The sequence below is a fragment of the Delphinapterus leucas genome, chromosome 2, assembly GCF_059928025.1.
Source record: "Delphinapterus leucas isolate spDelLeu-1000000601 "Yukka" chromosome 2, BTC_Dleu_Yukka2, whole genome shotgun sequence".
Classification (NCBI taxonomy): domain Eukaryota; kingdom Metazoa; phylum Chordata; class Mammalia; order Artiodactyla; family Monodontidae; genus Delphinapterus; species Delphinapterus leucas.
In genome coordinates, this window is record NC_143130.1 from 40,106,334 (window position 1) to 40,127,246 (window position 20,913).

The window sequence follows — 20,913 nt, forward strand, 5'->3', positions numbered from 1 at the left end:
CGGACTGTCAACGACACAAATCGAGGGAGGAAGCGGGCTGGGAGGCGGAGGACGGAGGGCAGACGTTAGGCCCCAGAGTGTGGGAACTGAGGGAGAGGATTGCTCAAGCGTAGGTCGCCCCGTTTTCACCCCCTGAAGGAAAGCAGCATAACTGGAGGCAAGCCGGGCGAGAAGGATGTTAAAACTGTTCTAACGTTGTAACATAAATCCAAAGGCCAGGACGTCCATACGAGGGAGCGTTTTGGAAAAACGGTACCCTAGCTGTTCCCTCACGTCGGATGCGTTTTGCTCTGCTGACGGGGTTTCCTCAGTGTCTGCGTGGCGGGTCGCGAGCCCGGCTCGGGACGCCGGGGAAAGCCCTCCGGTGGCTGGCGCCGAGCCGGGTCGGGGCCGGGCGGCGGGCAGGCCGCGCCGAGGGCGGGGCCGGGCGCGCGGGGGCGGATCTCGGCGCGCTCCCGGCCGCTCGCTGGCGGTGCGGCCGCGGCGGCTCCTCTGCCGGGTCGCGCCGGAGGACGGGCTTCGGGCGGCGGCCGGGGCGGCCTGCGGACGGACGGGTGGGCCGAGGCGCAGGGCCCGCGCCCGCCGTCTCCCCCTCCTGCCGGCGCCGGGCCCGCGCCATGGCCGCCTCGCCGGGCTCGGGCAGCGCCAACCCGCGGAAGTTCAGTGAGAAGATCGCGCTGCACACGCAGCGGCAGGCCGAGGAGACGCGGGCCTTCGAGCAGCTCATGACCGACCTCACCCTGTCGCGGGTGAGGGCCCGGGCCGGCGCGGGCGGGCGGCCACAGCCGCGGGCGGGCCCCGCGCGGCGAGTGAGAGGTCGCGGGGCCGAGGCGATGGCGGGGCCGGGCGGGGTCGCGCCCGCGGAGTGGAACCCGGGAGCGGGGCCGGCGCGGCCGCGGCCTCGGCGCTTGCCTGCCTTCCGACACCCGCTGGAGGTTTGCTGTCGCCGCGGAGGTGGGAGGGTCGCGGGGCAGTGTGTACGGGGAGATGGGAAGGGGCCGAGCCCGGGAAGGCGGGCCGCCGAGTGAGGGCGGCCTAAGGGGGAGGGTGACCGGGAGCGCGGGGAGGAAATCACAAACAGCTCGGAGGCGGGCGGTGCGGCTTCTCACTGCTCCGAACATCCACCGCCCGCGAGTCCTCCCGGACTGCTCGGCGTGGAGGGCCCGAGGCACCCACCCGCTCCTTCGGGAGAGCTCCGCGCACCAGTGAATCCAGGGTCGGCCCCGGGCTGGTTTGGGGTCTGTCTGGGTATCGAGATGTGATTACATGTCGAGTGTGGCACTTCGCTACTCTTCCTCCATGGAGGTGCTGTATCGGTCCGGTTTACTGACTTCAGCCCCGATGGTTCATGAGAACTGGGAAGGTGTACAGCGTTGCTGGTGACGGAGGAGGGTCCAGGAGGAATAAGGCGCCAGCCTGGACAAACACTCGGCGAGGTTAGGTAACTGTCGAGGGAGGCAGTGGAGGATGGAGAGCCAACAGGAGTGTCCGCGCAGAACTGCAGAGAACGAGGGTCAGCGTGAGCGGGGCAGGCAGGCCTTGAGGATCCTGAATGCTGACCTTGAAGGACCATTAGGAGGATGGGGGAGGATGTACAGAAGCGGGGGCGGGGTTGTGGGCAGCCTGAAGGAGAATTGAGAGCCGAGTCGCAAACTGGTGGTCCCTGGCTCGCTGAGCTGCAGACGCGATATTTTTTGGCCATTGGTGCTTGGGAAAACTTCTGGAATCTGTCGCCAGAATTGGGAGATTTTTCATAGAAATCAAAGTTGGAGATTTTAATGTACAGTCAAAATTTCGTTCTTTCTCTCTACTTTAAATATATATATTTATATACATTTAAAATTGGGAGACCCGATAACACTCATCCTGATTTCCCATGTGACAGCTAGCTGGCTGGAGCTGGGTGATGGCTGCCCCCTCAAATGGAGCATGTATTCTCTGGTTGGCCACAGTTCACCCCACAGCCTGTCATGTCCCCCACTCCTGAGGCTAGGTGTCACTTGCCATTTATCATATTTTTGATGGTGTTTTCTTTTAGCGAGGTTAAGGAGAAAGTGAAATATCTCTTGTACTTACATTTCTATCATGATGAGAAGAAATATATATAGATAGTGTGCTAAACCCTGTAGCTCAGATTCTCTTGAGTTTAGCAAGCCTGATCAGCTCTGCCCCATATGATAACTCAATTCAGCCACCACTTTTCTCTATTCTAATTGCTATAAAATTATGATGTCATTTTGTCCTTCACCTTGTACAGGGCGTTATTTACATGTTAATTCTGCCTGTTTTCTTTTCTACTCTCTACCAATTGCAAGTAAAATAATAAATACTGCTTGGCTCCACTGTGTTCATACACACAAAGGCAAACGTTAACACTGAATTTGCCTAGTAATCTTTGCTTATTTAAAATTTTAAGGGTAACTTTCATAATGAAATTATAAAACTGAAACACTTCTTGTAGAGAACTCATAGATCCCCAAGCATATGTTCCAAGGGTCCAAAGATCTCAGATGGAGAAGAATCTATCCAGTTCATTATTGATAATCAGATGGCAGACATACTGATTTTCCATTACTAGCCCATGGTGGGCATGCTTATAAATGGAACAGATATCGCTAATCAATCTAGGTACTCTTTCCTTTCTGAGTCTGTTGGGCTTCGACTTTTTCTCCATATGATCAGAGTCAGTCCTTCAGAGTTGGAGTTAAATCCTATTTGTTTAGTTGGTGGGATAGATTAGATTATAGAGAATTTTTCACTCTAGCTTTAGGGGTGCAGCCTTACCTGGAAGCAATGGAAAATTTTTGAGAAGAGAATGCTAGGAGGATCAGTTCAATGGTGGTACCTGGGATGATAAGGAGTGGGAAAAAAATGGAGGCAGATATGCCTGGAAAGAGGCTGTTCCTTTGTTCATTCATTAATTTGTTGGTACTTGAGTCCCCAGTGGGGGTGTAGGGGTGGGGGGAGGTGAAGACGTGGTACCTTGCTTCAAACATCTTATTAATTTGTTTAGCAAATACTTTTTGAGTCTCTAGTGCGTGCTGGGGGTTTGGATGGACACTGGGGATATAGTAGTGTCTTGTCATAGATTTTAGGGTTTAATGGGGAAGACATTCATTTGACAAGTCAGGACACATTTTGATGAATAGTACGAAAGGGGAACAGTTGGGAATGTATGATAGGGAGTCCTCACCTCTTCTAGTGGCGTAAAGGGTTAGTAGGAGTGGGGAAGGCATGTGAGGGTATATGCTCGCGTGTTGAGGGAGGGGAGAGTGTTTTAGGCACAGGGGACAGAGGTTCAGCAAGGGGATGAGGAGGGTAATTTGAGATGAGGCATTCATGGGGATTTGGGACTTGATCCTAAGGACAATGGAAAGTCATTGAAGGGGTTGAACCAGGGGAGATTTGCATTTTGAAAGAATGCCTCTAGCTCCAGAATATAGGATAGATCGGAGGAGGAGGTAGCAGGGAAATGCTTTGGAGTCTAGGAGATGTGATGGTGGCATTGGCAAGGGTGGTAGCAACAGGGAGGCAGAGAGGTGAACAGATTGATACTTAGGAAGTAGAAAGGACCAGACTTGGTGAATGGATGAGGGAGGTGAGGGAGAGGGAGGACTCAAGGATGATCCCCAGCTTTCGGACTTGAGCCATTTCAGGGTATCCTCCGCTAAGAGAGGGAGCGCTGGCAGGAGCAAGGCGGGAGCTGACTCAGTGTCAGGAGATGCTGAGTTTGAGGTGCCTGGGAGGCATTTAAGTAGAGATGGGCCAGCAGTTAGTTGTATATATGGTCCTGGAGCTCAGGAGAGAAGTCTAGGCTAGTGGGAATCTTTGGTGTGTAGCAGCAGGAGTAGATTCTGCTGTTTAGGAAGAATTTCTAGAAAAGATCTTAGAAATTGGTGGCCTAATTTGGCCCTCTGATTTTTTTTTTTCTTCAATTAGGGCCAACAGTGAATATTGTGATTTTACGTTAAAATCTGGACTCTGGCTTCTTTTGAAAAAAGAGATCATCTAACAACACTTACCCTACATTTCCGCATGGCAGCGATTGCCTGGAGTTGAAGAGCTGCTGCCCCCCTTAGACAGGGCACGGTGTGTCCTTCAGTTTGCCACAGTCCCCGTCACTCCCTATGGTTTCCTCACAGTGATTCTGGGCTGCTTTGCTTACTTATCTTCCATACTTGGCACCCGTAGGCTTTTGAGTTTGTAACCCCTGCTATACATAGAGTGAAACATGGAAAGGGCCTAGGAGAAGCCCAAGGAGCTCCACCATTTAAAGGGGAGGTAGAGGAGGAGGAGCCAGCAAAGAAGACTGAAGAGCAACCAGAGAGGTAGGAGGAGAGCCAGGAGGATTATGGTTAAGAGGAGGGGATGTGGACCAGCCGAACCCCGTGCTGCTGACTTGGTCTGATGTGATAAGGACTCGTTCTTTGGTCCAGTCATGTGGAGGTCATTGGTAACCTTGGTGGGAGCCACCGCGTCCACAGTGTGCTGGGTGGAAGGGAGGTTGTGAGGCACTGAGGCCTTGAATGGAGGAAGTGGGACAGGGTTGGGAACTTGTTCACGAAGTTTGGCTTTGAAGGACCACTGGTAGTGTGGAGAAACCACACGATCAATAGCACATCAACCTGGAGTGTTAATTTTGCTGGGGGATTTGGGAAAAACTATTACTTTTATATTAAAACAAACAATAGATATGTTATGGCATAGTGAGGCCTCAGACAGGAATAGAGGAGACTAGAAAGATTAGATTTGGGCTGAATATGGAGCGTTATCTCTTTGCCAGCCACTGTGCTGATCACTTTACGTTCATTATCTCATGTAGTTCTCACAGTAACCCTGTGGACTGTGTATCTGGAGCGATCCTCATTTTGCAGGAGAGCAAACAGACTTGAGACATAAGGTTGCATGGCTGGTAAGAGGCAGAGCTGGGGTTTGATTATGGTTGTCACACTGAATGTCTATATGCTGAACTGCTTTTTCTTCCCCATTAGGATATCTAATTGTACCAGTGGCATTTGTTGAAAACGGTTTTCTTTCTCCATTGAATTGCTCTGACACTTTTGTCAAAAATCAACTGGCCATGTATACATCGGTCTATTTTTGGACTCTCTCCTGTTCTATTGATCTGTTCATCTCTCTTTTGAACAACAGCACATTGCCTGGATTACGATAGCTTTATAGTCAGTCTTGAAACAAGGTAACTTAAGTCTTCCACCTTTACTGTTCTTAAAAATTGCTTTGGCTACTCTAGGTCATTCGCACATCTACAGATTTTAGAATTATCAATTTCTGTGAAAAGGCCTGCTGGGATTGTGTTGACTACTACAACACTTTTTCAAAAAGGAATTAGTGAGACTTAGATCTCATTTCATATAGACATTGGAGAAAATTCCACTAAAAGTGTGTGACTATAGGCTAAAAGTTGCTAACTCAAGGTACTGGGTGAGGCAGGTCAGGAAAATGAGTGGAGGGGCACGGAATGAGATGGTAAATGGTAGCTGATCTTGGGCCATAGTGGTGGAGTAACAGGGTACAGTGAGGACACGGGCAAACTGGAGAACCCAAGCCCTGTCTAAGGGGGCAGGCATTTCTCAGCTCCACGCACTGTTGCCATGAAGAATATGGGTTCAGTGTCATTAGATCTTTCAGTCAAGACAAGATGGAAATCCAGATGTTTGTGGCTTCTTGCAATTTAAAAATTTAAAACATTGAGTGGGTCAGTAGCATGTGGGTCAGACAGAACTCTGTAGGCTAACCATGTCCTGTCGCCTGCCAGTCCATGACCTCTGCCTCAGGCTAATCAGGCTTTTGTCCTCATTTTCCTCATCAGTAAGCATGATGGTATTGAAGACAGTCTCTAAGTTTCTTTCTAGCTCAATGGCTCTAAATTTCAAAAGAGAAAAGTGTCAGAATTACTCAAGGGTTTAGGAGGTAGTTGAGGTTATCAACAATAATGATAATATTTTGAGCAGTTGTCCAGACCTGTACACTTTACACACCACTGTCATGTCTGTTCTCTGTTTTAATCCTTCCACCGTCTTTGTGAAGTAGGCAGCAGAATAATCTGTGCAACCACATGGGAGCTCCGGTTTACAAAGTCAGGTCTTCCTGTTCTAAATCCAGTGCTCTTTTTACTGTAGCACAACCGTCTCTGAAGACTCTAGAAATGGGCAGTTTGGTAGGGACAGCAGATATGGACGACCGCTAAGAGAGCCTCAAGCTCGGTTGAAGGCAAATCTCTAGCTAGATTTAGAACTTAGCTTGGTTGAAGTGTCAAGGCTTTTGGGTAAGAGTTGAAGCCTTTGTGAGAACTCCCTGCAGGTAGGAACTTTGGCACATATTCATCTTAGTAAGTTAGCGTCTGGCACAGTACCTGACACACAGTTAAACGTTTTTATGTAAGTGACTAAGTGGATGGATTGATGCAAGAAGGAATCAAAGGCTTTAGATCAAGGGGGCTGAGAATTTTGTCGAGAGACTTTCAAGGATAGAGAGTCAAATCCTTCTGGTTGAGAATGTCAAGATCAAAAGCTGAGACTTTATAACTTAGCTGATAGATGGGAAAAGCTCATCATGGCTTCCTTCTCATATTTGGCTCTCAGATCTGGGTTTTGATTAATAGAGTTTTGCTGTGCAGTATGTTTGAGAAATCAAGTACAGTGGGTATAAGGAAGTTAAGGCTGCCAAAGGGTTTTATATGCCTTTAAAACTTCCAAACAGATACAAGTCCTTATCTTTGGAGATGCATATTGAAATATGGAATGCTAGGATGCCTGGATTTCTTTCAGTGGAGTGCAGTGGGTGATGGAGGAGGTAAAGATGAATCAAGATTGGATGTAAGTTGATCATTGTTGGAGCTGGAAGATGAAGAGATGGGGTTTCATTTTACTTGTCTCTATTTTGTACGTATTTGAAAATTTTCATAATAAATGTAAAAACAAAAAATCAGAGCGCTTCATAAGGTGCAGCGATGCTTTTGGTCAACCAAACTTCACTTTTCTCTGAGCTTGTGAATAGTATAATCATTGAGAGAGAAATGGAACAAAGGAAAGGTACGTGGCAGAAATAAGAATGTGGGTTTTGAGTTAGCCATAGCTCAGCCTCCTCTAGCTGTGTGACCTTGGGCAGGTGTCTGAACTTCCCTGAGTCTGGGTCTCCACGTTCGTAAAAGCAGGATCATGTGGTCTCTCTTGGTGATTGCTGAGAGGGTTAGGGATAAAGTGGGCAGAGTGTCTGAGGACAGCATCTGGCTCATCTTAGGGGCTCATATCTGGTAGTTTTTATTATTATTAGGCAAAGACAGAGAGTAATGAAAGGGTAAAAACCTGCCTCGGAGTTCCTATCTACCCTTTCTTCCCTACATGAATTACAAGTGCCAAGGGTTACATAACCACAGAGGTAATTTATTATTTTAGAAGCAGAACTCTTAAAGACCAAATTGGACCACTCTGGGGTTTACAAGAACTGTAACCAGTTTACTGCCTTTTGAAAAATGAAGCAAGGAAGAACTTACAGAAGAAAAGCATATTAAAACAGTGGGATACCATTTTATACCTGTTCAGTTGACCTCCTTCTTTTCCCCAATTAATGATAATATCCAGTGTTAGTGAGTTTTTGGTCAAACTGTTTTCTCATATATACATTGGTATACCCTCTGGGAAAACATTTTGGCAGTGTGTATGGAGAGCCATCAAAAGGCCCAAACCCAGAGACTTAGTAATCACTCTTTGCAGTGTGTTCTAAGGAAATAATTCAGAAGAAGAAATGTCATATAGCCATTAAAAATGCTTATGTAATATCATAGAAAAGAGTTATGATGTAAGCATGCAAGATTGTACCTATGTTGTGATCACCACTGTGCAGTTATTACACATAAATGTAAAAGGAGACTGGAAAAGAGCATGGAGAAGGGAAGATAGTCAATGTGTTAGAGTCATGGACAGTGGCTTAGTTTTTTTTAAGAAATTCTTTTGTTGCTGTGCCTCCACACACATACACTCAAAGACCGTGCAAGAGTACCTCACTGTCATGGCTGAGACATTTAGCACAGGGGTAAATTCTTTCCAAAAATAGACTAATCAAAACCCAGAAAGCACTGGAAACCTGAAGGTTTTAAGTAGAGAAGAAACTGAAGCCAAGACTTTCACTCTTGAACCATTTCGCTACACAACACCATACTTTGATGCTTCTTTCAGATCTTTGCTGTCATCTCTCAACAACTTTGAAATGTCTTTGTTCCCAGGTTCAATTTCAGAAGCTTCAGCAACTGCGCCTTACACAGTACCATGGAGGATCCTTACCCAATGTGAGCCAGCTGCGGAGCAGTGCCTCCGAGTTTCAGGTACCTGAGATACTTACTTTCTTTGAGCTGAGTGGAGTGTAAAAAGAGAAGCAAAAATTTTCCTTGAAAAGATTAGATCTTGGCTTCTCTGGTGGCGCAGTGGTCGGGAGTCCGCCTGCCAGTGCAGGGGACATGGGTTCGAGCCCTGGTCCGGGAGGATCCCGCATGCCACGGAGCAGCTGAGTCCATGCGCCACAGCTGCTGAGCCTGCGCTGTGGAGCCCACGAGCCACAACTACTGAAGCCCGCGTGCTTAGAGCGTGTGCTCCGCGGCAAGAGAGGCCAGCACCATGAGGGGCCCGTGCACTGCAGCAAAGAGGAGTCCCCACTCGCCACAACTAGATAAAAGCCTGCGTGTAGCAACGAAGACCCAACGCAGCCAAAAGTAAAAGAAAAAAAAAGATTAGATCTTGAAGATAAACTGGGCTCAGATACAGTTCAGTGCTCTTCTGGGAAGTCCATTGTTATTCTTTTTCCTGGTTACTGCAGCATAAGAGTGTTATTTCACAAATGGTCTAAGGCAGCACTGTCCATTGGAAATATAATGTGCGTCACATATGTCATTTAAACACTTCTAGTAGCCACATTAAAGAAAAAGAAACCAGTATAATTAATTTTAATATTATTTAAATGATTTAAATAATTATTTGACCCAATCTATCCAAAATATTATTGTTTAAACATAGAATCAATATTAAAACACATTAATGAGATATTTCACATTCTTTTTTTTCAATTAAGTCTTTGAAATCTGGTGTGTATTTTGCACTTAAAGCACATCTTAATTTGTACCAGCCATGTTTCACTACCTTCATGTGGCTAGTTTCTACCATGCTGGACAGGACAAATCTACAGCATAGATAAGTGGTCTATACTGCACTTATTTTTAAATTAAAAAAAATTTTTTTTTTGGCTGTGTTGGGTCTTCGTTGCTGCGCGTGGGCTTTCTCTAGCTGCGGTGAGCAGGGGCTACTCTTTGTCGAGGTGCGTGGTCTTCTCATTGCGGCAGCTTCTCTTGTTGTGGAGCACAGGCTCTAGATGCATGGGCTTCAGTAGTTGCAGTATGTGGGCTCAGTAGTTGTGGTGCGTGGGCTCAGTAGTTGTGGCTTGCAGGCTCTAGAGCACAGGGTCAGTAGTTGTGGCGCACGGGCTTAGTTGCTCCGTGGCATGTGGGATCTTCCCAGACCAGGGATCGAACCCCTGTCCCCTACATTGGCAGGCGGATTCTTAACCATTGCACCACCAGGGAAGTCCCTATATTGCATTTAGATTAGTGCAGTGTCATAGGGTGCTTTAATCATTCATATTAGTGAAGAGCCTTGTTCAAAACAATGTGGAATTGGTGATTTAGACAGTGGTATATGGTACTGTTTTTAAGATCTGAATTAGATTTAGATATCCTAGTCTTTGAATAATTAGGAGGCTGACATTCTAATTATACAATTTAAGGTTCAGTGTTAAATTTCTTTGTTGTGAAATCTGGTTCACTTGTTTGATGATGTCCCCGTAAAGCAGAAATATTATTTAAATGGATACTTCCATTTGGGAGTGCTAATAGGAACTCTTAAATGTAATGTGATTAGAAAAAGTACTATATGAACATATTTGTACCTTAGTACACTGGAATCTTGTCTTTAATGAGTTTGGAATCTCACTATAATACTGCCTATATTAGAAATCTACCTCTATAGATCAAACTATCTTACATGTTGGCCATTGGGTCATTAAGTATCCAAATAAAGTAGATCTCTGCTTTATGCTGGATTTCATGCTTCAGAAGATAGAACTTTGTCAAGATATGCTGTGTTTGAAATCCCGATTTTGTGGTACTTTCCTGTCAACTTTAGAGCAATATAGAATGTACTGTAGTGTCCTTTTCCTTGTGTATTGGGGGATGGGATGAAGTGACAGACCCAGGGCTTCCCGGGATTCTTTCTCTGAGTAATTTTTAAACTTTGAAACAATCACAAACTTACAGAAAAGTTGGATGTACAGTAAAAATAACTGTATTTTTACCCTTGAGAATAAGTTGCTGACCTAATGCCCTATCAACCCAAAATACTTCACTGTGTATTTCCTACAAGCAAGGCCGTTCTACATAACCTGAATAGAACCATCAAAATCAGGAAATTAACAGTGATGCATTATTACCATTTGATCCTGAGACCCCATTCGGGTTTCACCAGATGTCCCATTACTGTCCTGTACAGCAAAAGGATCCAGTTCAGAGCACATACATTGTCTTTAGTCTCCTTCAGTCTAGAACAATTTTTCAATCTTTTATTTTTGACATTAAAGAAATTATTTTTGACTTTTGTGACCTTGCCACTTCTAAAGATCACAGGCCAGTTCTTTTTTAGAATATCTCTCTGTTGGGGTTTGTCTGATGTTTCTTCATGATTGGATTCAGATTACACATCTTTGGCAGGAATAGCCAAAGGTGGTTCTGTTATTGTATCCCATTAAGTGGGTGATTTTTCATTTTCATGGTGTTCACTTTTATCACGTAGTTAAGGTGGTGTCTGTCAGTCTTCTCTACTCTGAAGTTACTCTTCTCCTTTGTAATTAATAGGTATTTTGTGAGGAGATACTTTATCCTGATTCTCATCAAACGTTCAATTTATACATTTATTTATTTATTTCTATATTTGTGGTTTTGTGATTTCTTATTTTTTTCCATGGTTTATAATCTATAACTATTATTGTTATTTTGATCCTCACATTATCCCTGATTAGGCCAGTAGGAGCTCCTTCCCAGGATTCTTGTCAAACAGAAAAAAAGGTAATCCCAGAAGCATAAATTTTTTTTAAGCAAACATTTTTGAAGTGTAATTTATATGCAATACAATTGACCTTCTTTAGATTTACAGGTTATGTTGTATAATTAACCACCACAATCAAGATACAGAACAGTTTCATCATCCCCCAGAAGTTCCCTTAATATCCCTTTGTAATCTATTCCCATCCCCTACCTCCAGCCTCTGGAACCACTGATATGTAGTTTTGCCTTTTCCAATGTATCCTATAAACAGAATCAGAAGTAGAGTTCTTCTTTCACTTAGCAGTTGCATTTGAGACTCATCCATGTTGTGGCATGTATGAGTTTCCTAGAGCTGCCATAACAAAGTACCACAAACTGGGTGGCTTACATTTTGAACAGCAGAAATTTATTCTCTCACAGTTCTGAGGCTGGAATTGTGAAATCAAGGTGTAGGGCCTTGCTCTCTGGGGACTCTAGGGAAGAATCCTTCCTCGTCTCTTCCTAGCTTCTCTTGGTTGCCTCCAGTCCTTGGTGTCCCTTGGCTTGTAGCTCCATCATTCTGCTCTCTGCCTCCATTCCGTATGACCTTCTTCCCTGTTTGTCTGTGTCCAAATCTCCCCCTTCCTTCTCTTATAAAGACACCAGTCATTGGATTTAGGGCCCACCCTAATCCAGTATGACCTCATCTTTACTTGTTTACATCTGCAAAGATTCTCTTCCCAAATAAAGTCACATTCGTGGGTACTTGGGGTTAGGACTTGAACAAATCTTTTTTGGGGAACATGATTCAGCCCACTACGTTGCAGTTATCAGTAGCTGACTCTTTTTATTGCTGAGTAGTATTCCATTGTATGGAGGTACTATAATTGGTTTATCCATTCATTACTTGATGAGCATTTGGATTGTTTCCACCTTTTGACAATTGTGAGTAAAGATATTCACATTCAGTTTTTGTGTAAACACCTAGTAGTGGAACTGAACTGCTGGATCAAATGTAAGTGTATATTTAACTTTGTAAGAGACTGCCAAACTGTTTTACAAAGTGGCTATACCATTTTACATTCCAGCAATGTTCCAGTGACTCTGCATTCTCTCCAGACCTTGGTATTTCATTTCTTTTTTTTTAAATTGTGGTTAAAAAAACACAACATAAAATTTATCATCTTAACCATTTTTTTGACTTTTTATTTTATTTTATTTTTTTCACACACACACACTGTATTTTATTTTTATATGAGATAAATAAACTGACACCAAGCATTGTAAATGGATGACCACAACAAAAACAACGATTGCAATTACCAAACACGAAACACACTCATACTATGTCATAATATTGACATTCAGTCCAGTAATCCTCCACTGTAACAGCTCCTTTACTTGCAGTGAAAATTGATTTGTGTATTTTTTGCCTCTGAGTCCTTGTGGGATTATTATTTTTTTTATTCAAACAGAAAGTCACAAATATTATAATCATCCTCATCAGTTCACTCAGTCCCATGTAATTTTTTTTCATTGTGATCTTTTGTTAGCACTTTTATGAATTCATCAGTTTTCCATTAGAGTTCTGAAAATGCTTATTCATTCAGTTCAGCAGTATAGTCAGTTACCAGAAACCTGTACTTGTCAGAGTCTTTTCCATGAATTCCTTGAAGATGAAACCCTTTTATAGAAACATTTTTGTGAAAGCTTCAGAGTACACCCAGAACTGTCTGTAAATGACAAAAGACTTAAAAATGACCATGGTTAAAAATTTGGTGAAAGTTCATAATAATGCAATTGACAAGGAAATTTAGTTATTTCTGAGATATACATTTTAAAGAAATAAACTAGAATTATGACTTATAACATTATACCAGAACATATAAGATTTTTAGAAATTTCATGTAATGTCTGAAACATTTACATTAACATATTTCCATATAAATAACCCAAAGAAAGTTTAGCATTAGTTGTTTTTTTTGTTTGTTTTTTTATACTGCAGGTTCTTATTAGTCATCAATTTTATACACATCAGTGTATACATGTCAATCCCAATCGCCCAATTCAGCACACCACCATCCCCACCCCACCGCGGTTTTCCCCCCTTGGTGTGCATACGTTTGTTCTCTACATCTGTGTCTCAACTTCTGCCCTGCAAACCGGTTCGTCTGTACCATTTTTCTAGGTTCCACATACATGCGTTAATATACGATATTTGTTTTTCTCTTTCTGACTTACTTACTCTGTATGACAGTCTCTAGGTCCATCCACATCTCAACAAATGACTCAATTTCCTTCCTTTTTATGGCTGAGTGATATTCCATTGTATATATGTACCACAACTTCTTTATTCATTCATCTGTCGATGGGCATTTAGGTTGCTTCCATGACCTGGCTATTGTAAATAGTGCTGCAATGAACATTGGGGTGCATGTGTCTTTTTGAATTATGGTTTTCTCTGGGTATATGCCCAGTAGTGGGATTGCTGGATCATATGGTAATTCTATTTTTAGTTTTTTAAGGAACCTCCATACTGTTCTCCATAGTGGCTGTATCAATTTACATTCCCACCAACAGTGCAAGAGGGTTCCCTTTTCTCCACACCCTCTCCAGCATTTGTTGTTTGTAGATTTTCTGATGATGCCCATTCTAACTGGTGTGAGGTGATACCTCATTGTAGTTTTGATTTGAATTTCTCTAATAATTAGTGATGTTGAGCATCTTTTCATGTGTTTGTTGGCAATCTGTATATCTTCTTTGGAGAAATGTCTATTTAGGTCTTCTGCCCATTTTTGGATTGGGTTGTTTGTTTCTTTAATATTGAGCTACATGAGCTGTTTATATATTTTGGAGATTAATCCATTGTCCGTTGATTCGTTTGTGAATATTTTCTCCCATTCTGAGGGTTGTCTTTTCGTCTTATTTATGGTTTCCTTTCCTGTGCAAAAGCTTTTAAGCTTCATTAGGTCCCATTTGTTTATTTTTGTTTTTATTTCCATTACTCTAGGAGGTGGATCAAAAAAGATCGTGCTGTGATTTATGTCAAAGAGTGTTCTTCCTATGTTTTCCTCTAAGAGTTTTAGAGTGTCTGGTCTTACATTTAGGTCTCTAATCCATTTTGAGTTTTTTTTTGTGTATGGTGTTAGGGAGTGTTCTAATTTCATTCTTTTACATATAGCTGTCCAGTTTTCCCAGCACCACTTATTGAAAAGACTGTCTTTTCTCCATTGTATATCTTTGCCTCTTTTGTCATAGATTAGTTGACCATAGGTGTGTGGGTTTATCTCTGGGCTTTGTATCTTGTTCCATTGATCTATGTTTCTGTTTTTGTGCCAGTACCATATTGTCTTGATTACTGTAGCTTTGTAGTATAGTCTGAAGTCAGGGAGTCTGATTCCTCCTGCTCCATTTTTTTCCCTCAAGACTGCTTTGGCTATTTGGGGTCTTTTGGGTGTCCATACAAATTTTAAGATGATTTGTTCTAGTTCCGTAAAAAATGCCATTGGTAATTTGATAGGGATTGCATTGAATCTGTAGATTGCTTTGGGTAGTATAGTCATTTTCACAATATTGAGTCTTCCAATCCAAGAACATGGTATATCTCTCTATCTGTTGGTATCATCTTTAATTTCTTTCATCAGTGTCTTATAGTTTTCTGCATACAGGTCTTTTGTTTCCCTAGGTAGGTTTATTCCTAGGTATTTTATTCTTTTTGTTGCAGTGGTAAATGGGAGTGTTTCCATAATTTCTCTTCAGATTTTTCATCATCAGTGTATAGGAATGCAAGAGATTTCTGTGCATTAATTTTGTATCCTGCAACTTTACCAAATTCACTGATTAGCTCTAGTAGTTTTCTGGTGGCATTTTTAGGATTCTCTATGTATAGTATCATGTCATCTGCAAACAGTGACAGTTTGACTTCTTCTTTTCCAATTTGTATTCCTTTTATTTCTTTTTCTTCTTTGATTGCTGTGGCTAGGACTTCCAAAACTATGTTGAATAATAGTGGTGAGAGTGGACATCCTTGTGTCGTTCCTGATCTTAGAGGAAATGCTTTCAGTTTTTCACCATTGAGAATGACGTTTGCTGTGGGTTTGTCGTATATGGCCTTTATTAGGTTGAGGTAGTTTCCCTCTATGCCCACTTTCTGGAGAGTTTTTATCATAAATGGGTGTTGAATTTTGTCAAAAGCTTTTTCTGCATCTATTGAGACGATCATATGGTTTTTATTCTTCAATTTGTTAATATGGTGTATCACATTGATTGATTTGCATATATTGAAGAATCCTTGCATCCCTGGGATAAATCCCACTTGATCATGGTGTATGATCCTTTTAATGTTTTGTTGGATTCTGTTTGCTAGTATTTTGTTGAGGATTTTTGCATCTATATTCATCAGTGATATTGGTCTGTAATTTTCTTTTTTTGTAGTATCTTTGTGTGGTTTTGGTATCAGGGTGATGGTGGCCTCATAGAATGAGTTTGGGAGTGTTCCTTCCTCTGCAATTTTTGGGAAGAGTTTGAGAAGGATGGTTGTTATCTCTTCTCTAAATGTTTGATAGAATTCACCTGTGAAGCCATCCGGTCCTGTGCTTTTGTTTGTTGGAAGATTTTTAATCACAGTTTCAATTTCATTACTTGTGATTGGTCTGTCCATATTTTCTGTTTCTTCCTGGTTCAGTCTTGGAAGGTTATACCTTTCTAAGAATTTGTCCATTTCTTCCAGGTTGTCCATTTTATTGGCATAGAGTTACTTGTGGTAGCCTTTTAGGATGCTTTGTATTTCTGTGGTATCTGTTGTAACTTCTCCTTTTTCATTTCTAATTTTATTGATTTTAGTCCTCTCCCTCTTTTTCTTGATGAGTCTGGCTAATGGTTTATCAATTTTGTTTATTTTCTCAAAGAACCAACTTTTAGTTTTATTGATCTTTGCTATTGTTTTCTTTGTTTCTATTTCATTTCTTTCTGCTCTGATCTTTATGATTTCTTTCCTTCTGCTAACTTTGGGTTTTGTTTCTTCTTCTTTCTCTAGTTCCTTTAGGTGTAAGGTTAGATTGTTTACTTGAGATTTTTCTTGTTTCTTGAGGTAGGCTTGTAAACCTCCCTCTTAGAACTGCTTTTGCTGCATCCCTAGGTTTTGTTTTTATTTTATTTTATTTTATTTATTTATTTATTTTTTGCGGTACACGGGCCTCTCACTGTTGTGGCCTCTCCCGTTGTAGGGCACAGGCTCTGGACACGCAGGCTCAGCGGCCATGGCTCACGGGCCTAGCCACTCCGCGGCATGTGGGATCTTCCTGGACCGGGGCACGAACCTGTGTCCCCTGCATTGGCAGGCGGACTCTCAACCACTGCCCCATCAGGGAAGCCCAGAAGGCAGGTTCTTTACCACTGGACCACCAGGGAAGTCCCCTCCATAGATTTTTAGACTCAGCTTTTTGACTTCTACAAAAAGTCGTGTTGGGATTTTAAGTGGGATTTCACTGAATCTGTAATCAGGTTGGGGAGAACTGATGTTTTAATACTGAGTTTTCTAATCCATGAACATGGAACAGAAGCAGAGATTTTTGATTCAAGTTAAGTTGCTTATAATTAGTTATTTAAACAGTCCACTTCCTTTTATGTTTATAGATCATTTTGGAGTTTACAGAATGTTTTCACAACTCTTATTCTACTTGATTCTTAATACATTAGTTGGTAAGCATAGCACTATATTAATATTGGTTAAAGACCAATTTTCTATCCTAATGGAGGATCTAAAAGTACATTCTTTTCACCTAACCCATTGGGCCCTTATTCAGAGAACACAAACTTACCAGATGAGTAAACCAAAGTAAGCTTTTCAGGCTAACTTCTGATAATCCTTAGCAACGGACAGGTCATTGGTCAGGGGTGGCTAAGGTTACAGCCCTCCTATTTCTAGGCAGGGCCTGGCGTGTGTACACTGAAGGCAGAGAGAGGAAGTGGGCATTATCTTCTTCTCTGAGGGCTAGGGCTGTCTGCTCTGGTTAGGGGAGGGCCTGCCGTTCTCCAGTGCGTTGCAGCCTGCGTAACAGCAAGGGCGCCTGTTGGCTGTGCAGCCTGATTGTCAGGCAGCTACAGAGAGAGGGACAGAGGGCATCTCTTTGTATAGTGCTATCTGGGTAGTTGTAGCCTTTCACATCCTTCACATAACCTCCCTAGTTCTTTCAAATTATATCACTAAAAACTAATCACACTTTTTTACATTTCTGACTACTACATTTTTTAAAAATTGGGTCATCTTGTTTATAACTGAGAGTTTATAATTTAGGGAGCAATCTGGCAGCCAAAGGGAGAAAGCCCTATTGCAAGCAGAAGGGCTTGGCCAGATGCAAAATGGTGATTTTTCTGAGACCCACCACCAATACAAGTGGGTATAGTGAGGCCCAGAGTTTGCATAGCAAATATTGTTGGAGAAGCAGAATTTAAAAATCAAGTCTTTGACTCCTAGTTCAATTTTAGTGGCTTTCCTTTGCTGAATTTCCTTTAAAAATTTTATAAGATTCTTTAAAAAATGACTGGCAGGGAATTCCCTGATGGTCCAGTGGTTAGGACTCCACACTTTCACTGCCAAGGGTGCGGGTTCTATCTCTAGTCAGGGAACTAAGATCCCGCAAGCTGCACAGTGCAGCCAAAAAAAAAAAAAGATTGGCAAGGTACATTGGTTAAATTCAAACAAATGGAAAACAGAAGTAGCAATATTAACCTCAAAATACTGCTGCTAATAATAGCCAACATTTGTTGAGTATGAGCTATGTGTCAGACACTGCATTAAGCTCACTACATAGATTATTTAATTTTCACAAAAACCCATTGGGTATATGTATTTGGTAATTTTCATAGCATTATTTGAGTTGTATGTAAAATATGATAACATAGCAACAAATTGCAAAAAGCAAAAACTAGTAAAATTAGGAGAATGTGACAGCACAATTGTAGATTTTTAATTCACTATAACAGTTGAGTCAGTACCCAAAATATAGAGTGATATCATTAGCAAATGAGGATTACTATATACAAAATGTTTTTTTGATAAAAGTCCCTTTTATTTTCTACTCTATAAAATATGTAAAATCAGATATTATATCATTTCTTCAGCCTTCTGCCAGTGAAGCCCTGGTCCTTGAAATACTTTTTTATAATTTTTGTTGAAATATAGTTGATTTACAATGTTACGTTACTTTCAGGTATACAGCAAAGTGATTCATTTACACATATATAAATAAATAAATAAATATATATATATATATATATTCTGTTTTTACATTCTCTTCCCTTATAGGTTATTATAAGATATTGAGTATAGTTCCCTGTGCTCAAAAATTTATTCCTATAATTTTTTTCTCTAAAAAGGTAAGATAACCTTTTTTACATATTCATAGACAAATTTTAAAAACAACATTTTTTTTCCTGATTGTAAAAGTGATGCTTATTATAGAAAACAGGTAACATTCCGGTTCACATTTTGGCTGTTTTCTTTCAGTAGTTTTGTTGTGACTGTAAATATTTTTAACAAAATCAACATCATACTGCATGTATAGTTTTGTATCTTTTTGACGTCATGAACACTTTCTTATGTTTAAATGGTCTTCAAAAACATTATTTCTAGTGATTTATGATATTCTATCACATGGATGCACCACAGTTTATTGAACTGCTCCCTTATTGTTGGACATTTGGGTTGTTTTCACTATTCATAGGATGTGTGTGTGTGTGTGTGTGTGTGTGTGTGTGTGTGTGTGTGTTGTATGTATAAATCGATCATCTACTAGGCCAAAGAATTTCTCAGTGAGTTAAAAAAATGTTCCACCGTGATAATCCCAAACTCCTCCAATTTCTGTAGTCGAAGTGCATCTCTCAGAGCTCCTCCAGGCCCTTGTCCTCCTCACTGTGGGCTATGGGGCCTGACAAGGGGGAAAGGGCAGCAGAAGCAGGTTTGGATGAAGGGTGGAGATCTGTGCACCCACCACACAGCACAGGCAACACTCTGAATTTCGAGGAACTGAATTCCAAGGTGGTGAGAAGCTTATGTAGTGAAACAAGAGAGGCTGATTCTCACTGAATATCCTCGCAGATTGTGCAGGGCAGAAAGATGAGATGACAGGGATCTGTCCATCTTGTACTTCTTTTTTTCTGAAGGAAGAGCTGAGGTTCCTGGATGCTACCTTGTCAGCTTGGAGTTAAATGACCGGCAGGCCTGCAGCCCATCCTCCTACTGAGCCTCCTCAGGCAAACCATGGAATTCTCTAAACCTCATCTGTGAATCATGATAATGACAGTCACTTGATGGGGTTGTTATGAGCATCTAGTGAATGCAGAATAAAATGCAGAAGAGCTTTGGAAACTGTCAAGTGTGAAACAACCATCAGTTATTAACACAAATAGTGCTCAGGAACAATTTTGAAGTCGTAAGTTTGTATTTATCACTTTCTACCTCTATTTTTCCTCTGCTCTTCCCATTCTCCCAACCCCACCGAAACCTGTGCTGTCCAGTATGGTAGTCACGAGCCAGATTTACATCTTTAATTAAGATGAAATAAAATTAGAGATTCAGTTTCTCACTCACACTAGCCACACTTCAGGTCTCAGTAGGCGCCACGTGGTGGGTGGCTGCTCCTGCGGTTGGCCCTCTTTATGCTGTGCCCGAGTCCCCATTTCAGCCCTGGGTTAAGGCTTCAGCTGGCCCTAAAAACCCAGTGCTTTCAGATGATCTTCCCCTCCTTCCTTTCCTTCATCAGTCAGTAAGATTTTTGTGTCTTGGCTAAAGTGCTTGTTTGGATTACAAGAACAGTTTTCTGGGGGAATTCCCTGGCAGTCCAGTGTTTAGGACTCGATGCTTTCACTGCTGAGGGCCTGGGTTCAATCCCTGGTCTGGGAACTAAGATCCTACGAGCCACGCAGTGCGGCCAAAAAAAAAAAAGAAAGAAAAGTATTCTGATTAAATTTCATATAAAAAATTTAAGGATGGACCTAGAGATTATCATATTAAGTGAAGTAAGTCAGACGGAGAAAGAAAAATACCATATGATATCACTTACATGTAGAATCGAAACTATGATACAAATGAACCTATTTACAAAACAGAAACAGACTCACAGACTTAGAAAACAAACTTATGGTTACCAAAGGGGAGAGGGAGTGGGGAGAGATAAATTAGGAGTTTGGGATTAGCAGATACAAACTACTATATATAAAATACATAGGGACTTCCCTGGTGGCGCAGTGGTTAAGAATCCGCCAGCCAATGCAGGGGACATGGGTTTGAGCCCTGGTCTGGGAAGATCCCACATGCCTCGGAGCAACTAAGCCCGTGTACCACAACTGCTGAGCCTGTGCCCTAGAGCTTGTGAGCCACAACTACTGAGCCAACGTGCCACAACTAAGGAAGCCCATGTGCTTGGAGCCCATGCTCCGCAACAAGAGAAGCTGCTGCAACTAGAGAAAGCCCATGCACAGCAACAAAGACCCAACGCAGCCAAAAATAAAAAGATAAATAAATAAATTTATTTTAAAAATAATAAATAAAATAAAATAGATAAACAACAAGGTCCTACTGTATAGCACAGGGAACTATATTCAGTATCCTGTAATAACCATAATGGAAAAGAATATGAAAAAATATATATGTGCACATATGTATAACTGAATCACTTTGCTGTATACCAGAAACTAACACAACATTGTAAATCACTATATTTCAATAAAAATAAAAAATTTTAGCTTCCACTTCACTACTCTGAAGCACATTTATCAATATTTCAAAAGAGGATGCCTGCAAAATCACATGTCTCCAGTTGGCAGAATTCCAC

The 20,913-nt window shown here is 41.9% G+C and overlaps 1 protein-coding gene across 4 annotated transcripts in view; it reads left to right on the forward strand.

Annotated features, from left to right (window-relative positions):
- Positions 1 to 442: 442 nt before the first annotated feature.
- The window catches only part of CRTC3 (CREB regulated transcription coactivator 3), a 99,825-nt gene continuing 79,354 nt past the window's right edge, over positions 443 to 20,913 (forward strand). The window contains exons 1-2 of one of the 4 annotated variants that reach the window (XM_089906759.1): positions 443 to 749; positions 8,243 to 8,341. In XM_089906759.1, the coding sequence (XP_089762885.1) occupies positions 618 to 749; positions 8,243 to 8,341 (231 nt within the window). In that variant the 5' untranslated portion in view covers positions 443 to 617. Of the gene's footprint in view, positions 750 to 818; positions 936 to 8,242; positions 8,342 to 20,913 lie in introns of those variants that run through there. The other 3 variants (XM_022564048.3, XM_022564047.3, XM_022564049.3) reach the window with 3 other exon arrangements.